Source organism: Lycorma delicatula, chromosome 4 (assembly GCF_047948215.1).
Source record: "Lycorma delicatula isolate Av1 chromosome 4, ASM4794821v1, whole genome shotgun sequence".
Classification (NCBI taxonomy): Eukaryota; Metazoa; Arthropoda; class Insecta; order Hemiptera; family Fulgoridae; genus Lycorma; species Lycorma delicatula.
In genome coordinates, this window is record NC_134458.1 from 123,539,683 (window position 1) to 123,560,899 (window position 21,217).

Genomic DNA, 21,217 nt, shown 5'->3' on the forward strand with positions numbered 1-21,217 from the left:
TCGTATTTGCTAAAATGTTTGGTAGGTGGCAGAAAGACTAGTCAACTGAATTTCAGACTCGCAATGGCTAGGCAACTGATAAGAGGTTTCACTTCTAGAAAAACCAGAGGAAGGACAGTATTCCACAAACCAGCGAAGAGAGGCGTTGTTGGAGTACCAGATGAAGTGAGAACAACGGCTGTAGGAATTCATGTTTCGCAGTCAATAAAAACTTTGAGAAGATGTAGACAAAAGAGAAAAAAAGAACAAGAATTTTATGCAAAAAATGCCAGGTGCCTTTGTGCATAGACAGACCTATGCTTTGCTAATTTTCATAAAAAATAACTCAGATTTTCATATGTATATACTTTATCATGAATATGTATATCTCCTTTTTTCATTCAAGCTATTATCATCAAGTACAGTTTTGTAGCAATAAGTTATATAATTTTTTGTAAAAAATCACAATATTAAAATACTTTTGTGACTGATAAATATTATTTTATTATTTCCTGGGAACTACAGTGGGCTCCGGGAAGTATAGTTCCCATATTTGATAACATTAGAACTGAAAATGGTAAAATTTTGAAAATTATAAAGTTATTCTATTGACAGTTGTATTAACACTATTTAAAATAATATTTTAAAAATTATTTTAAATAATAATTTTCCTGTTAAAGGGTTAATAAGTTTTATTTGAAATGCTTGTTATCTTCAGAATGACTGTGGCAGTTTCAGTAGTAACTTATATCTCATGTCGGTTTTCTACAATCTCTTTTTGACATCTTACATACATAAACGAATAAATAATTTATAGTTTAATAGATTCCACATTCACTGCAATGGCACTGTAAAACTAAGGGGAAAGAAGTATTATTGCAATCTTAGTTTAACAATATTTTGAAGAGTAGAACTCTTGATAGATCTATGATAGCAAAATAATAAAGAAAAAAATAATAATTTGTATGAAATGAATTTCATTAAAAAAAAATAATGAAATACAAAACCAATGAATTAAACAATGTAAAGTAAGAAATAAACTGACCCTAAGTATTTTAGCATTAAACTGGTCACTCATGCTAAGAAAATAAAGCACAGTATCATGGTCAATGTATGAGCTAAGGCCTTGTTCGCAACAATATTTCAAGGAATCGACTTCATATCGATCAGCAGCATAGAGAAGATCTGATAGCTGATCTACTGTCAACTTACTAGTATCCAATTGACCACAGTATAAATAATCAACCAGTGTTAAGAATAATGAAGGACTTGTATCAATAACAACTATTTTCCTGTAAAAAAAAAACAAATACAAGAATAAATTATTAGGTTTAACTTTTAAAGTATATTACAATTTTAATTTAAATCAATTTTATCTAATAAAAACAATGAAAACTTGTCAGTTATGAAGGACATCCAATACATTAAGTACATGTAATAAAATGGATTATGATAGGAACCACTTCTTAGGAGAAACCATATTTTAAAAACCACTTTATGGGGGAAAAGTGAGTTTTAGTATAATAACTCACTGTCTCACTGTTTTAACAGACATAATTCTACAGATTCTTAATAATTCTTACAGACTGCATAATTCTTCACATAAATTGAAATTTTCAATATAAAGGAAACAGTAAACTTTAATATGGTATAAAACTCATTTTTTTCATTCAATGTTTTGCAAGATTCTCACTAAAGGCAAGTTTTTCTTTCATCTTGGATGCTTCAGATATTTGGGTGCCAGTTGCAGCAAAATGGATTGATTAAACAGATTCAAATAGAACAACTGGCAAAGAAATGACTGGTGAAGAGTTTTCATCTTTTAAAAGACAATGTCACGACGTCTTTATCAAAAGTATTTTAACTGCTCACATCAATATATAAATTTCACAGATCAATTACACAACTGTTTTAACTTCATTTACACTCTTACTAAACCTTTTTGTATATAACAAACTTAAAGAACAGCTGTAAGGCAAAATGATTCCTTTCAAATTTTTAATATTTTAACAACAGCTGAGGTACTCAATACCAAAAAATATTGATCTTTAGCTGAAAAATTTTATTAATATGTATGTTCATCCTTATTTGGTTTTATATTTCAGGAATGGTATAATCTGCAATATTAAATTTGGTATTGTAGTTGTAGTGTATAAGAGAGAGGAATGAAATTAAAGGGTGCTATATCTTGATGGGTTATACTTCAAAGAGGAATTGTAAAAATTTAGTTTTGAGTGTTTTTTAACCTTATAATTTCAACTTTTTTCTTCCAAGTGGACCTTTGTTAGGAAATTTATCAACATCATTAGAATGCTAGAGGAAAATGTATTTTGTCAACGATTTGGAAGCTTGAATATTCCTTGTTCATAAAAAATTTGAAGATGAGTTGTCAACCAATTGCGATAGCGGTCCTCGAGGTCTTCAGTGTTTTCGAATAGTTCCCAAAAATAGTCACAGGAGGATAAATCTGAACCACAGAAAGGGTAGTTGAGGGTCTCCCAGTACATTTTCTCCAATTTATCTCTTGTCAAAATGATGGTGTGCAGCCTGGCATTGTCATGGAGAAGGATGACTGACATCTCTGATGCGCATACCCTGTCTTTTGTTTCAGTAGGCAGCTTTTGTTGACTGTAGCACAGCTAGCAATAATAAGCCACATTTACTATTCATTGATTGTGAAGAAAATAAATGAAGGAAACTTCCCAGAGTGAAAAAAAATTGTTGCAAGAAATTTTCCAGCTGATAAACAGGTTTTGGCCTTCACTGGGTAGTTCTCATCCTTCCTTCACCAATCCTAACTCACCATTTTTGACTCCAAAGTGTAATCATGAACCCATGTCTCATCACATGTGATGATGCACCTCAAAAAACCATCTCCTTCTTGCCGAAATTGTTTCAGAAGTTTCTCACAGATCTACAACCTGACCTGTTTTTGATTTTCAGTTATCAACCTTAGATTCCATTGAGCACTAATTTTGCTAAAGCCAAGATGATCAGTGATAATGGATTGAGCACTCCTGTAGCTGATACCCACTTCTGATGCAATTTATTCAACAGTGAACCAGCGATCATCTTTGATAAGCTCTTGAACAATACGGATGTTGTCAGCTGTGAGACTTAACCTTGGGCGTCCATCATGAATTTAGTTTTCTACACTTTCTCGCCCACCCTTAACTATCTGACCTATATATACATTCAGTTCTGGAACAGTGTAACATCCCCAAACTGCACATTTAAACAAGTTAAAATTTCCACAGGTTTAACACTTTCATTAGTTAAAAACTTCATGATATATGTTGTGAAACATATGATGGAACCTCTTGCTTACTCATGGCTGTACTGATGACAGAATAGAGAACGAAGGAGTTAACCAAACTGGTTAATAACACACCGAATATTAACCCCCTCCAACACTCCACCATCCAGCTCAAAACTGCTTGCAATGTAGAATAGCAAAATTACCATTTAAATCATGATTCACCCTCGTAAAATCACAAGTACTGTATTCTATGGTACGGTATTCTATTGTATGGTATTTAATTCTATTTTATTTTACTTCATTTTATTTAGGTCAGATTATTTTTATTGTCTGGTTCTTTATCTATCTCTTCTGCCTAGCACCATGAACCATCTTAAGCTTAACATTTCATTTTCAAATCATTTTAATTTAAAATTGGTGTCTTCAATTTTAATCAATCCTTTTACCTCTCTTGTTACCAATCCCAATTCACCAAAACACACCTCTTATTCAAACTTGGGATTACCAAATTTTCTCTTCTCTTCCAGTTTTGCAACAAAGGTAGCTTCAGCCTACTACCACTATCTCACATTACAAGTCTAAATCATCTTAAAATATATCTTTTAATAATCTCCACAGTTAATACATTAAGGTTATGCCCATTTCCTATCTAACGATAACATTTACTTAAAATCATTTTATTTTGTACATTTTATTTACAATACTATTTTTACGTTAATAAGAATTGAAACAAATTTTTACTGTTTATACTGTACTTACTTTCACTGGTTAATTATTAAAATGATACCATTATTATATGGTGTGTTAATTATACTTAAGGAATGGTTAGTCAGTTAGGGATCATCTACCAAGAAGGTTTACAATGATGTTGCCAAATTTTAATTTTGGAGAATACCTAAAAAAAAAACCAAAAACATACAAACCTATCGATTGCTTCTCTCATTCCTGATAACAAAGCTCTACGAAACCAATCACAACGGGCAGCTACAATAACACGATGTGCTTTTAAAGAACATATCTCCTCTGGGGAATTTCCTGGTAAAGTTGCTGCTACTGCTTGATCAGTACTTGGTGAACTAACACACTCCTGAGCATCTGTAAAACAAAAAATAATATATTTAAAAATAATAATCACTAATTAATTTTTATCAAACATCAAGAAAATAAACTATATAACTACATCAGATACACAAGAATAATAATACATTTATCTCTACAAACGCATCCCAAAGGAATGCTACCATTTTTCAAACTGTCACTCTACATCCACTAGCTAGATGTTGACGTTTGCAACAGTACCAGATGTATGATATAAAAACTCTTTTATACCAAGATCATAGCCAGAAATGTTTCTTAGGGAATATGTTAAAAATACTGCAAATGGTCTGTCTTTGGTACTGAAAAAATAAATTAAATTTTAAGGAAGGTAACATATCCCTATACCACATATAATTTTGTAAGAAATAGCTAGATAATACAAAGAAAAATGTTTTCCTAAATTTTTTTGAATTCCAACATACCAGATCCATTTATAGATCTAAATTTTATTACTAATAGTCACTGATAAATTACATAGTGTTCAGATCACTGGTAATTCAATCATTCATAAAACTGAATTTTAATAAGAATAGAAATCTACTGGATATCTATTTTATTTAATAACAAATCATGCATAAGTAAAATAATACTAAAAGCTTGAGAACAAGGAATATAAAAGGTTATTATTAAAATCCAAATTTAATTTAACTGTGATAAAATGCTTTTGATACATTGAAATGAAACTGTGAAAAATTTAAATACCTTGTGATGGTGTGATCTCAAATACCATATCAGTATCTTGTCCAGTCTTCAATAGCTGAATTGCAGCTTTAGAAAGGCGACTATTTCTTGATAAAGGCGAGACACAAAGTCCTTCCACAAGATTCAACTATAAAATATAACAATATTATCAGAAAATTAAAAATATATATCATAATTAATTTAAGAAGTATTGGACTATTTTAATAACCATTTTTCTATAAGTGTAAGCCATTTAGTCTTTATTCTTAGAATCGTGTGTCACACCAGATACAACATTACCATCACTAGCTTGAGATACTATTTACTTTTATTTATTTTGTTTTTAATTACATATATATCTTCTTTTTACTAATATAATCTCTTTGTATTTATTTTAATCAAATTAAATTTTTTATTTTAATGTTTTATTAAACAGCTCATTGTATATTCACTATAAAGTCATGAATTCCAAAATATTATGAATTTTCTTGTCAAAGAGATTGCCATTATTTTATCACTGTCAACAGATAAATTCAGGCATAGGAATTAATTATTTGCATGTGCCAAATGCAGCACACTATATGATTTTATTATTAAAAATCACAAAAAAGTGAGAATAAAAATATATTTACAGGAGTGGGAATAGAAGTATTAAGAAGCACTTCATGCTGATGACTATATGATTGAGCAAAAGCAGTTTTAAAAATACTGTCTAGTAATAAAAAGTAACTATATTATTATAGTACTTTTATAATTTTACTTTTATACATATATACATGAACTTCCATTTTTTAAAAACAAAATATGAAAACTGAAGTAGTAAAAGATAAAAAAAAAAAACTTTTACCGAGTTTTAATTAAAAACATTTCTATATAGGTTTTTAGAACAAACAAATAATTCCTAGAGTTAGAAAAAAGCCAATGGAGGGCAATGAAAAATGTCCAACATTAAGTGGAGAAAGTGAGAGAGATAAATAATTAATGCATTCAATATTGTAATAGTATGCTGATTCAGTTCACTTTTAAACTCAACTAACACAATGATTAGTTCAAACTTTGAAGAAAATTTAATAAAAGTTAGAAATCACATAAATAACAACCAAACAGACAAATACTGATTCTATAGTGCAGGGGAGCAGAATATGTCTAAACGCACAAACATGGTTCGGGGGAGGGGGGAAATTTGGGCTGTCCGAAGAAATGGAAATTTTTACCAGTCATAAAAAACAGAAATCACGATGTAAATATAAACTGATGTTGTATTCACATCGTTTTTACAATTATTAACTAGAATTATTTAGTCTTAAATAATAACATCTTTTAGCAAGTTTTGAAAAGAAAAATTCATCATATTGTATTAGGCATAATGAGAACAAAGGTAGCAATGTCATTCCTGGTGAGCGATGACTCATAGACTTAAACCATGACAGGCAAGGGATGCATTACTGATAAGACACATTGTTATCACCAGTGTGTGTGTGCATGAGTGCATCATGTCTACTCTCTACTGCACTAATCGTTTAGTTGCTTTGTGTAAGCAATAGTGTTTCTTTATTTTTATTAGTTGGCTAGCTGCAAGTGTATTGTTTTCTTTTAATAGTGAAGTAGTTAAGTGACTTTTAATAGAGTTAAGTGATACACATAATATACAGTATAGTGAGTATAAAATATTGTAATTGTACATTAATAACTATGTCGACATTTAAAAGTAAGCAAGATGTAAACTGTGTGTTTTGTGACTGGTACGACAGATCCAATAAACTTAGTTTTGGGAAAATTTCTGACTGAAAAAATTGTGTTTGGGGAAATTTCAGGGGTCTGAACAATTTCTGCTCTCCTGCTATAGTGTTCTTGCGTTTTGAATAAAATTACTGATTTCATTCCAATGATAATCCAAATTTTTTACATTACAACTTACTAGAGTCTTGCAAGAAAATACTACTTTGAAATTAAATTAACTGCAGGCTGTGTATTGTTAAGCTGTAACCATTTAATACTAAAATATTGCAATTAAAAGAATAAGGAAATAAAAACATCTTTAAATCATTTATATAAATAAGTAACTTTGCATTTAAATAATAAGTCTCTCACAAAGTTATCTGGAAGAAAACTATACTAACACTGAAACTTCCTCTACAAAACAAAAAAAAGGTCAGCAAAGAGTTCTCTGCTTCATCAGGAAAGTTATACGACTTGGCTACCAAAGATTTCATCCTCAGTAAACTGCTAATTGGGAGGGTCATTATAAACTGAATACTAATTAAAGTGAAATGATTCCAATGCTAATATTATCTACTTAGTACAAAAATGTGACAGCCCAGAAACGACAAAAAAATTTTTTCTTTCATCCCATTTTATGGTGGATTGAGAATGACTCTACGCAATCATAAAAGTATCTTAGCCTCCTAAGAGGCATTAAATTAAATAAAAGAATTATTTACCACTTTGATTAAAATTTTGAGATATGACACCTGTGAAATGATATAAATCTCCTTGACCATTTGCGATTAAAATTTAATAGTATTACTCCTCCACATACAGAAACCATTAAACCATCGGTCAACCTAGTCTGAAGATTTTGAGCACAAAACAAGCCAGCATATATACATACATAAATCATTCTGGAACTTTTCAATGCTAAAATAGTGTTTTTTGGTTAGAGAAGATATACAACATCAAGATCTCCAAAAACCCTAATATTCAAAATTTGATCGACCGTGCAATTTTTTTTCTTATGTAGTCTAGCCTCCAGTTATACAGTATAACGTATAGTTGGGAAAACAAAAATAATCATTACAATTGTATATTTAAGTGTGCAAAAAAAAACATTTGGCACACATTGAGAACCTCTCCTTTTGAAGCTGATTACATAAGCATTATTTTTGCTTATTTATTAACTTTTTTCAATGTTGCCGGTTGATACCAAATAAAGCTATTTATTATTACTTTATACAGTAAATTATGAAAAATGCCACATCACGACAGAATAATTCTTCAAAATGATGCGAAGTGGCCAACCAGTTAATATAATCAGCATTTAATGTTTTTTTGAGAAATGTTTTGTGATTGACTGAGATGCCATGATTTGTGTGTAAAATTTCTATTCAATCAATAGTAGAAATATAGGCTAGACTTAAAAAAAAATCATATTATTGATCCTTTCTATTTTAAAATTTTTTTGTACAACTCTGTAATCCATAATCAATTTCATAAACAAACTCAGAACCATAAATTATGCTTGATCAGTTATTGCTAGATTAATTATGCTTGGTACCAACAAAATGGTATCATATTGCCACAAATGATAGGGCTGAAGCATTCTTGTTTAGTTTTTAAAGACTGGATTATCTCTAAGGGTTAGCAATTAATTCATCAAATTTGAGCTAAACACATCACCTACTTAAAGTGATGAAGCAGGTTAGAACAAGTTAATCCTTGGTTATAAAATAAACCGAATTATGTCTAGAATTGTTCATCTGCAAAAAGAATTACCTTCACATTTTTTTAAACTTCTGTATATTAAAAATCTAACAAATATAACCAATCTGTAAGCAACTACCAGTCTATGTATTCAAATTCACAATAACTTCCAAGCACACTGAATAATCTTTTTAAAAAATTAATGTTGAAAATTTTAATTTTCTTAACAGCTAAGCCAAACAAAAAAAGAAACAGAACTATTACTTTAAAACAATACCTTATAAGAATGGTGTTTAGGTGTGGAATGTGTAAACGTCTTAGATGGAGCAGTTGTAGTCGAAGTTGTAGTAGCTGTAGAACATGGAGCTTGATCTAGAAGGCCAAGTGTAACTAATGATTGTGAGAAAGCATCTCGTGCAACTAGATCACATAACTGATTTAGAACTGGCTTTAAAGCATTCTTATTATCAACTAATTTCTGCATAAACCCTGACTAATGAACAAAATAAAAGACAAAAAAGATGCTATTAATAAACAGTAAATTCAAACAAATCACTTAAGTTAGTTCACAAATAAAGTAAAAAACCTTGGATAAACATCTGAATTATATCTACAATTTGGATATGTGAAAATGTATATAATTTTTTAACAATCCAAAAAAAAAATTATTGTGCAATAATTAAATAACAATAAATATTGTTAAAGTTATATTTTTATTTTACAAAAAATTAATTTTGGATAGGTATAATTTATGATTGTATCAAATATCGTTCACACTTCACATGGTTAATTCCCATTTCAAATTTTTTTACATGGTAATTGTTAAGCCAGCTGGGCTGCAATATTCTGCTGCAAAATATATGCTAATAAAAAATATATATATATGTTTGCCAATATATGAGTTTTGTAAATAAAGTAATGAGACTAGTTTTTTTGGCAGCCAAAGTGGCAATACTCTAAAGTTACTAGTAAACATGTGGTTATATGAACAGCTGATTTATATTAGGTATTAATATTATTAGTCTATTGTTGCCACAAGAGACCTAAGCAAACTTTTTGTTAAATTAGTTTTTGTTGTGCGTTACAAAAATGAGTGATACTAATTACGAGTAATCAAATTTTTCAAATTTAACATATTATTGAATTTTAAGTCTGTTAAGATTTACAAAGGAAATTACATGACAGTGACTGCTCTCACTTTCTACAATGGATGATAACATTACAGTAAGACCTTGGTCTGTTGATATCCAGCTTTCTGAGAGCAAGATGTTTTATGGAGAAGTTATTGCAAATCAATCATGACAAAAAGAATGTAATTCTCAGCAGTTTATGTTTTCACAGAACAAATATATCAACGGTCATCAAAAGTTTTATTTTACAACTGGAACTGATAAACAAATTCCTGTAATACATCTTGCAACTTGTTTTCACTATATTAAAATAAAATAATTTTGTGCTTTATCAAGGACAAAATTACAAATAAATATTAAAAATAAAAAAGAGAAAAAGAATGGGGTTTAGTCAGACATAAAATTAAATATTACTTCATGTTTGATAAAATGTTTAAGATATGTTTGATTAACATGTTTACTACATGTTTGATAATTTTCATGATTGTAGATATCAGCAGCAAGCTGAAATTAAGGTAATTATTTTCTTTAATTGAAGCTATTGTTTTATATTATACTAGCATCCCTGTAATGGTTTCATCTGCACTATATCCATATACAACTTCAAAAACTGTAGACAGTTTTTTTTTAGCAATTATGTATGAACTACAACATAATTATGTTATTGCTATTAACAACTTACCAGATAAAATAAAATGGTTAGATAAAAGATATTTTCTCAAAATAAAATTTTTAATGATCAGGATATTTAAGTTGTTCACGAACTACTTTGCTCTAAGCCAGCAAAGGCCAGGTCATCATTCCATTTTTTGCCATTGCAATGGTTATATATCTTAATCACATTACTTATCTAAATATTTTTACATGCTTTTCTTTAGCTCACTTTTGTTCCACAGTTAACAGTTAACAGACAGTACACATGCACAAAAGGTGGAGAGAAGTATTACACATGCACAGAAGGCGGAGAGAGTGGTACACATGTGCACTATGTTTTTGGAATCAACACCAATGTAATCTATCAACCAACATTATGCTTCGAACATCTTTGTAAGAGATATTGAAAATGCCCATAAATATTTAAACATGAAAATAATAAAAAGTATAAAATAAAAATTTTTTTTAAAAACATGCTTTAAACAAATCTAAAAAAAATTCTAAAGAAAATCTATCAAAAGAAAGTAATTTGACATTCACGGTTTCATATTCAAAATCTACATAAATTCTTTAAATATGACAAAGAGGTTTTGATGTAAAATGGAAATGATAGCTTCAATATACAATATCTAGTAAATCTCTTTGGATGAACTAAAGTCGAGGTGCAAAATAGAACCGTGGTCGCACCCCAAACTTTTACTGTAGTCTTGTAAAAATAGACGTATACATATTATTCTGTTGAAAACAAAATTATCTTCAATTTATGTTTACTGGGTAATTTTCCATTTTTTTAACTTTGTTTAAAAGCATGTTTTTAAAAAATGCTTTTTTATTCTAATTTACATAGTCAATTTCAGGGTGATAAACAAAAGCTGATTTGTTTATCACCCTATTATTTGTTTTTGTGATTGACCTATCACATTTCTCAAAGGTTGAACTTTATTTTGAGCGAAGCATGTATGTTGCACATAACATTTTTAACAACGCTCTGGCATAGATTCCAATTGTCTACGATGATCATAAATTCTAGTAGACCTAGAAGTTTCTTCTTCTTATCTCTGACCTCACTAACCTAGGCTTTATGAAAATATTAATACCAATTTGAAAGTCAAATATACGCCAATTATGGTTTACCCTGATGGGACTTCTTAGTGCAGTATGTAGAAATCTACAGAATGCTACTTTGCTCTCATGAGAATGAGTTCTTAAAGGTTGCTGCCAGATTAGGCAATAACATTACATTTAGTAAATAACAACTTTATAATACAACTTTGCTATACATAACTTTCTGAAGAAGTCTATACTGATATTGAAATTCAATATTCCTCAAACCATCAAAACTTTGTTAAATGTGTTTAATGTTATCATTACTTTAATTGTATTATCACACTAATTTGTTTTTAAGCAAATATTAATAAGACAAATTGAAATTTTCTGACATCATTAAATTTAGTAAATCACATAATAAGATTCTGAAGAAATCAAAACTGACATAGAGAATGATCGATGTAGACAATGACAATCAATATAGACAATATCTATCGATATACAGCAATTTTATGTAATTGACTATACAAAATCATTTTCTTGTTTTGACTTCTGATGTAAATTCATTTACCAATAACATATTAAGGCAGCATTCTAATTCTAGAAAATTTGTAAAATAAGTTTTTCAATCTATTTTAATTAATGTAAGTAAAAAAAAAAAGACATACACTATCAGTAGTACAGTACGAGGTGCTACCTAAAAGTTCAGGGAATTTGAATTTCGCGCGCGAACCACTGCTGATACAACCTGCTGTCACTAATGTGGTTAACAGTACTCTTTGTGAATCATCGTTCCAACAGCTGTGACATTTAGAGGCTGCACTGTTGACTTTCGTGCGGTTGTGTAACGTTGTGTTTTACTGCTTCAGCGAAGTTCTAAATGGCAGACTTTAAAGAGCAAAGAACCTGCATCAAATTTTGCTTCATGCTTAAAAAAACTGGTGCAGAAACCCATTGCATGCTTGTGGAAGCATTTGGTGACAATGCTATGAGTAAAAGTAAAACTTTTTTGTGGTACAAACGATTCAAAGATGGACAAACAACAGTCAATGATGATGATGAGCGTTCAGGAAGACCATCAACAAGCACAACACCGGAAAACATCGCGAAAGTGCAAGAGGCTATTGTTACAGTTTGTAGACAAACAATCCATGATGTTTGTGCAATCGTAAAAATGTCATATGGGTCCGTGCAATGCATCTTGTCAGACAATTTAAACATGAGACGCATTGCTGCAAAATTCGTACAGAGACTGTTGAACAGCGACCAGAAACAAAATCACATAGCTGTCTGTAATTAATTGAAAAATTCAGCAAGAGATAACCCTAACTTCATCTCCAACATCATAACGGTGATGAAACATGAGTGTACGGGTATGACCCTGAAACCTGAAACTAAGCAGCAGTCGTCGCAGTGGAAGTCGCCAAGTTCGCAGCAACGTGAAGTCAATGATGATTGTTTTTGCGACATCAAAGGCTTTATCCATAAGGAATTTATTCCTCTTGGTCACACTGTCAATGGGATGTTCTATTGTGAAGTTTTGAAGCGGTTACATGAAAGCATCAGGCGCAAACATTCAGATCTGTGGGGTAACAACAGCTGGGTTCTGCACCATGACAATGTGCCCACGCACACATCGCTGGCCATTCGGAATTTCTTGGCTTTCAAAAAGACTGTAGTGATTCCCCACAGACCCTATTCACCTGACCTTGCCCCGTGCGACTTTTTTCTCTATCCGAAAATAAAATTTCAATTGAAAGGCCATCATTTTAACACAATTGAGGAGATTCAGGAAGAAATGCAGAATGCGCTTCGAACACTTACACCTGCAGACTTCCAGGGATGCATGGAATCATGAGAAAAACGCTGGGATCACTGTATCAATGCCCAAGGGAATTACTTTGAAGGAGACAATGGAAATTATAAGTTATGGTAAGCTATTTTATTTTTATGGTAAAATTCCCCGAACTTTTGGGTAGCACCTCATGTAAGACAAGATACTAAATTTCACTTAAAAATGCATCATTAAAGTTATCATCAATTGCTATATTAACATAATTATCAACATACCACTTTAGAAGATCCGACCTTGAAACAAAATTTGAATTCCCTCCATTCTAGTCTATCATCTAACGCATTAGTGACTTCTTCCAGACGTAACAAGAATACAGGCAATTCTTCAATAACTTGTTCCAGACTTCTTGAAACACTTCTCACTTTATTACCACTTGTCATTTCACTAAAACTTTCCCTAAACAAGAAATACAGATTATAAAAAAATGCATAAGACATGCTTATTAGAAAGGCATACAACAGTATCCTAGGGTGTTTTTATTTATATACTATTGCCGTGTAAATGAAATAATCAAAACAGTTAATCTCAGTTTTAACTTATAGTTCTATGATATCAATATAAACAAAACATGGGAAGTTATATGCCAACGTAAATAACTGATGATCAATAAATACCTATAAAAGTTCACTTATATATTGTAAGATAATAAAAACATTATAAACACAAGACACTACCAATAAAAAACTAATCTCTAAATAATTAACTAAATAGCTAACTGGATTTCTTAAATTTATAACCAAGAGAAATTTATCTTGTGTATACAATTGTGTCTTTACAAAAACATTACAACATATCTCACCTACATTACTTTAAAAATTAGGCAAAAAAACTGCCATATTTTTAACGAACTACATAAAAAAAAATTAGATGTAAAATAACAAATACTATTCAATATTTCAACCCTACAATATATTCACCAATTTTTTAGCCCTCCTCTTCCACTAATGACATTTCAAAGACTTGTACAATGAAAAACATAAAACACTCTCTGTAAGCAATATGCTGATATAACATATGCTATGCAAAAATAATATAAGATAATGGCATTCGTTTTTCATTAACAAATTACACCATAACTTATATTTCACTTCAGAATATAAACATAATGTGTCATCAGACTTCCTTGGCTATACCCCATCCAAAGAAATAATATGTTTATTTTAAAAATACATAGAAAATCCACAACTTGCAAACCTAATCATTTCATACAGCACAAATGTACAGTTTATGCATAGATCTCATTTCACATAACACATATACCCTTATAAGGTGATAATTTCAATTAACTCAATACAATAGAATATTTTATGTGTTAATAGTTATTCATCTATATTTAAAGACAATAGAACATAAAATACAGAACAAATAAAAAAAAAAAAAACTACGTATAATAAGATATTTAACATTAATGTAAGTAAACCAACATTCATAAAATATTGTCAATGTTTTCAGGAAAGGTTATTGTCTTACTTTCAGAATTATATAAACAGTCCTTAAAAACATAGATTAAGAAACAAAGCAACCAGGAACGTACAATTAAACTGCAAAAAATAATACAATGGACAGACTTTACCAGGTAGACAATATATCGTGCACTCAAACAGGACACAAAAAAAAGTTTTGTCACACCATCTACAGTTAACAAGTTAGACTGACTCAAAAACTTAAATGAACACAAACCATATAGTCTGCTATTAAATGGTTTCAAACTACTTTACTTATACTTAACATATGTATGATAGATGTACAGAATACACAGTATATCATAAAACATATTATTTTCATTTTCCATTTTAATCATGGATTTTCATGATTAATTTTCATCAAGTAACGGTATCATCCATAAATTATAAGAAAATCTTGTTGCAAAGTCATTAAATACAGATTCATATATCAACATCATTGATTACAGATTGCTTCAAATATTCTTTGTGAAGCATAATTCCTGTATCTGGGAAGGAAAATGTTCTTTAATTTATTTTTTTTTAAATGTAATATATGATTCAGTTAACTCGCTGCAACTACCACTAAAAAATAATACATATTTCTTATATAATTTCCCAAATAACGAAAACAACCCCTTACCACAATTGACTTACAAAATACTGTTAAAAACTTATGTTACATTCAGAAATAAAAACAAAATGTAGCAAGCACCAGACTAACTGAAAACTTGGACAAGCTAAAGAAAAAATTTACAATAAAATTTGTTTTAATTTTTAGGGTGGGCAAAACTAATGTATTTTAACAAAGGATTATAAGCAGAAAATGAAACTCATGAAATTAAAAGAGATGGTTTTTTTCTCTCATTTTTAGGATGTTAAAAACCCCAATGCTGGTTAATATACCTATGAATGATTGCACTCAATGAAAAGATGATGTAACTGACATGCAGAATAAAATGTAGATCATGTGAAGATCAGGGATAGTCATGTACATACTCAGAATAACAACTTTATAAAATTGAAAGATATTGACTTCTTTTTAGAAATTATCTAAAAAAACGAAAAATAATTAGCGACCACATTCAAATTTTGAATCTAAAATTCACATCAACTACAATTCAATTGCTAGCTGAATGGAATTTCTTCATAATTGTAATTACTACACACAGGCTTATGTAGACATCAACATTCTTCCAATAAAAAAAATTAAGAAATGGTAATTAAATATTATTATATAAATAATAACAACTTACTTTCTTTGCAAAAGTAAATGCAGGCTGTGTTTATGTCTTTGAAGAAGACTTTTAAGTTTACTTAATTCTCTATTTTGAAGAACCTGCAACACATCATACCAAACCAACTTAACTTTACAGATTTGCTAAAGAAATGTTATTACCATACATAACAGATTCATAATGAACTGATATCCAAACATAATCCACACGGACATAAATTGCATTAAACTAATCTTCCACAGGTAATTTTATAAGCTACTTTCATGATGATATATTAAACAATTAAAAGAGCATTTAAAGTGCCACATTTTAACACTTTTAATAATAAATATAATAGCATTCCTAATTACTTTAAGTTAGAAAATAAAAATAAATACAATTAATTTTAAAAATTTACGGAAATATGCACCCAAAGGATCATTTCAGAACTTCTACTTGGTTCTTCATTGGTTGGGTTGTTAATAACATTACTGATGACATATTGTTACCACACACAAAATGGATTTCCTTCATAGTTTAAAACAGATCCATCAACACTGTTGATAGAGCAGAATTAATCCTCTAAAATATCTTCTGGAAACACAATTCCACAAAACATGAGTAGTTATAAATCTACATTTATTTTCAAAACATTTACACCATACTTTTACATGTACATTACTAAATTATTGGTTTAACTTTCATTTTTTAAATATGAACATTACTAAGAAGCTAATAAAAAAAACTTGTTTTTTTTCATTTCAGGGGAGGATGAAAAGATATAACACTTAATGGATAAATAACAATCAGAGTGTTCTATTAAGTTGAAAACTAAAATACTAAGAGACAGCTTGAAACTGCTAGATTCTGGCCAGAAACCAAAATAATAAATAAAAAGGTTTTTTTACTTTGATAAAAAACATTAATAACATTAAGTCTTATCATGTGGCATCAATCATTATTTTAAAAGAAGAATTAATAAGCTGTTGAAGTAGCTGAATAACATTCCAGGCATACGCCAGAGGATAATCAAATTTACATGCACTTCATTTTAGATAGTAATAGGGAAGTAATAAGATAATTTTCATAAAAAAAAACTGTTAGTCTACTATATAGAATCTCTTCCATTAGGAATATAATTAAAGTGGTAGAAACACAAGCATCTTAAGGTTGTTAGACAAGCCAAAAACTAAAATAAAAAATTTAATTTAAGTGCTGGTATAATTTATTTTGATGGTGTTTTACTGTGAAATCATTCGATCATGAATCCTGCTTTTTTATGTATATAATATTTTATTCAAAAAAAACTAATGTTTCATTCAAGAAACATTCAGTTGTACTTACTATTATTTTTGCGCTCCTACCTGTATGTTCTGGTGCATAGAAACATCTTTCACAGTTCACTAACTTTGCAAAAAATTATAATTCAAAATAAATAAAAAAAAAAAACTATTAAACAATTTACATAAATGACCATTACCTCTTTTAATGTTAAAATTAAACTCTGACGATGACTAGTACTGTGACCTTCTTTAAATGATGGTATCATTTGTTCAAGAGCAGTTTTAACTTTTACACCAAGAGAAGAAACAGTTTCAAGAATTTTTTCTATCTGAAATAAGTAAAAGGACCATTATTAGTAAAGATAATTATAATGTACTCCAACACAATAACTGATCTGTAATATGAATACATATTAATTTCAGTAATTCACAAAATGTAGCTTTTGCAATGTTATGAAATTTATCAATTCTCTAACTCTTGGAATCTGCTGTAAATCAGAGGAATAACAAATAGACTTGTTAGACTCACCTGATTTCACTGTATAGCAATATAGTAAAGTCTATCTGTAAAACACATATTCATAGGTTCTGCTTGCAGAACCTATGAATATGTGTTTTACAGATAGACTTTACTAGTGCGCTTTATTTCTATTAACTACAACAAATTTTCCGAAAAGATAACTAAAAAAAGACCTACTTACCATTTATAAAATTAAAACACATGTAAATCTCTAATTTCACTTCACTAGAAAGTTCTACTAACTCAATTTATTTTTGTACATTTAATTTTCCAAAATATATCAGTTACATTTATTCCATAAATGATTTCAGAATGTTTTTAAAATCAACTTATACATAGCAATTATTTTGATGTCATTAATTATAAAAAAACTGTCATATCTTAATAGTTTTCATTACTAAATGGTAGAGAATGGGATGAAAAATATTTTGACATACATAAATTTATTCATTCAATTTAAATTAAAAATAACCTGAATTTTAAAAAATTCGATTTTGAAAACCCACTGAAAATTCTATTATTTTTTAGCTTCTAATTTTAATATATGTTTTTTATAACATGTCTTTTCTAACATAATTGTACAAATAACTATCACTACAATTAAAACAACCATACCTCTGGTACTAAATAAATAGCTATCTCCTGCCTTTGATTTGGTGACATATTACTAAATGTTGATTTGAGGCCAACAAGGAATCTATGCAACTGATTCATAAATACTGGAAGCCTGGATTTAGCATATTTTATTATTTCATGTCTTTGTTCTCTAGTCAATTCTGATTTTTTCTTAGTAAATAAATCACAAAGCACTAACAACTTGACTCCAGCTGCAAGGAAAAAAATTAAAACTATTGTAATAAAATTGACTTTCATAAATAACTAAACAGAAATAATAATCATCTTGAAGCTATATCAACTAGCAGCAACCATTCTCTCCTTTCATAATTTTCATTTTTACAAGTACTTTCAACATTAACAAAGTCCTTAAATTCAAAATAAATACAATACAGTTTATTGATGACTTAATTTTAAATTTACTTATTACCCCACGATACCAAGAGCAGGAGGGTAGGTGATTCATGAAGCATCTCAAGAAAATTAAGATAAAAAGGCCTTAAAATTTTGTTAAATTACTTATTTATAAATATTTAACTTACTTATATACTAATTATTTATACCTCCATTTTTCAACATAATCATTACCATTGTCCTAGCTTTTATTATGTCTGGAACCAGCATTTTTCTTTATCACAAAGTCAATTTTATAATCCTTTGAACAATGTCATACCCTTTTCTTTCATATTATCATAATTGAAGATTTTCCTGGATAGATGTATCTTCAAATGAAGAAATGTGTTTATATCATTAGTCACTAGGTCCAGGCCTTAACACAAAACATTCCATTTCCAACTATCGAAAAGTGCGCAAATGTGTAAGGCTGAGCACTGTTGTGGCACAGACGAGCACCTGTTTGTTAGCAATTCCCCTCCTTTAGTTTAATAGTTATTTTAATATCTCTATGCACTAACAGTAAACAATTCATCATGTTGACCAGAAAATACATTCCTTGTTCCAAAACACTGGAGCCCCAATATTTTTTGGTTAGTCAGTGTTTTGAATTTTCATTTTGGTAGAATCACTGTGCCTATGTTGCAATGATTGTTCTAGTATATCCCCAGTCACACAAGTCCAGGAATTCATCTCTTTCCTCTGTATAATGTGTGAAAAACATGGCCACATAACTAACCATCAGTTTTGCACTGTTATAATCAATTTTACATTGTAACAACTGATAAAGTAACAAGGCTTTTGCTTTTTAGATTTTAACTAGTATTATCATCATCTTGACACATGTAATTTTAAGAACTTTATGAAAGAATTGATATGACTTTAAAAGACAACACAAAATAACACAACATAAATAATACGTTGAAAACATAATTTATTGTAGAATGAGTCAATAAGGTAACATAGGAATCAGAGAATATTTAAAGTAAAAATAATACAGTGGGATGAGAATTATCCGAATGCCAATTCTCTAAATGTCCACCTATCTGGACTTCTTACATCTGCACTAGGCAATTTTTTAAAAAATTAATTCACTATTTAAAAAATCTAAAATATTATCAAATAAAGCCTTGTTTCAATAAGACATGTATTTTTATTGTTGATCCTTTTTACTAGGTTTTACAATTTACTTTTGTCACAATTTGAATAGCACAAAACATATAAGTAAATTTAGAGGTCTATGTTAAACAAATTATAAAATTAACTTCTAATAAGATTGATGTAAACATAATAATTGGTCAAGCATGAATTATAATATAATGATTATTATTCTTCTGTGCATATACAGTAGGTCAAAACAAAAGACATCATTACTGTATTCTTTGCTTCAAGTTTCATAACTTAATGCAGAGTAGGCTGTGTAATTTTCAAGATGTAATGAAACACAGTTTTTACTCACTGGGATAATTTAAGCCTATATCATTAAAACTTTATAAATTCACTGATCTTAACAGTTCCATTTGCATAATTAATTTAGCTCTAATGTTGTTAACATACACATTGATATTGTTAGGATTCATTAACATCATGTCTGCTACAAAACAAAATAGAGTTATTTTTAATGGGAAATTAAATGGAGATGTACATTTTAAAGCAAGTATAGGGTGATTTAAAATTTTAAACAGCATCACGGAATTAAACAACTTGAAATTCAAGGGGGAAAATTATCAGAAAAATCACTCCAGCAGCAAATAAATTTATTCAACAACTGTTTTTTTTTTTTTTTAATTATGATGAGCTTTTTGCTTATAAAATTCAAGCAATGGGCCTTGAAAGGAAAAATCTTCCTAAAAAAACTTTCCTACAAAGAAGAATCAGCTTCAGGCTAAAAATGTGTGACATTATTGGTTGGTGGTATAACACAACTGGAGATCAGTAATTTAATCTTGTGCTGATTGACAAATCAAAAAGATGACATGATTTTAAACATGTCCAAAATCTTCCACTTATTAACAAAAATTAGAAGAAAACATGGGAGATTTCAACATTTTTTTCATATTGGTACAATAATTATTTCACACCAGAGCTTAAAAAATACCAGCAGATTATGAGTAAAACAATTTTGTCCTTTTGGTATTAGATAATGCATCTACTCATAAACAGGCTGCTTAGAAGAGGGGACAGAAAATTCAAAGTACTGTTTCTATCTCTAAAGTTACCATCCACTTTACAACCAGTGGATCAAGTGGTTGTAGGTTATTTATAATGAATGCCTTTACTATAAAAAACAATTAGTGAAAAAAACTCCTTGGCTGGTAATGATGTAAGTGGCATGATTAGGATGATCAAAATCATTTATTTGAAAGATTGTTGTTACATGGTGGCTGATGCATGGAATTCTGTGAAAACATGGCATTGGCAAGGGTGTTTTAAGTAAAATAATGCGCAGCGAGACTGAAGAAATGAACAGTGAAGATGCAGAAAATATATAAAAGTTCACAGAAGAGATGTTAGGCTGTAAAAACTGCGATGAATGGATCTTCAGCGACAATGATGCTGCTTACCAAATTTTGAGTGACAAGATCGTGGAGGCCATATGAGGATGATAAGCTAACAGCTGAAGA

General features: G+C 29.4%; 1 protein-coding gene across 4 annotated transcripts in view; it reads right to left on the minus strand.

Annotated features, from left to right (window-relative positions):
* The window catches only part of LOC142323850 (uncharacterized), a 69,367-nt gene that overhangs the window by 27,484 nt on the left and 20,666 nt on the right, over positions 1-21,217 (minus strand). For all 4 annotated transcript variants that reach the window (XM_075364137.1, XM_075364135.1, XM_075364134.1 and 1 more), the window contains exons 7-14: positions 18,201-18,412; positions 17,263-17,394; positions 15,822-15,904; positions 13,339-13,519; positions 8,715-8,930; positions 5,039-5,165; positions 4,162-4,333; positions 1,025-1,271 (exon numbers count right to left, since the gene is read on the minus strand). In XM_075364137.1, the coding sequence (XP_075220252.1) occupies positions 1,025-1,271; positions 4,162-4,333; positions 5,039-5,165; positions 8,715-8,930; positions 13,339-13,519; positions 15,822-15,904; positions 17,263-17,394; positions 18,201-18,412 (1,370 nt within the window). The remainder of the gene's footprint in view (positions 1-1,024; positions 1,272-4,161; positions 4,334-5,038; positions 5,166-8,714; positions 8,931-13,338; positions 13,520-15,821; positions 15,905-17,262; positions 17,395-18,200; positions 18,413-21,217) is intronic.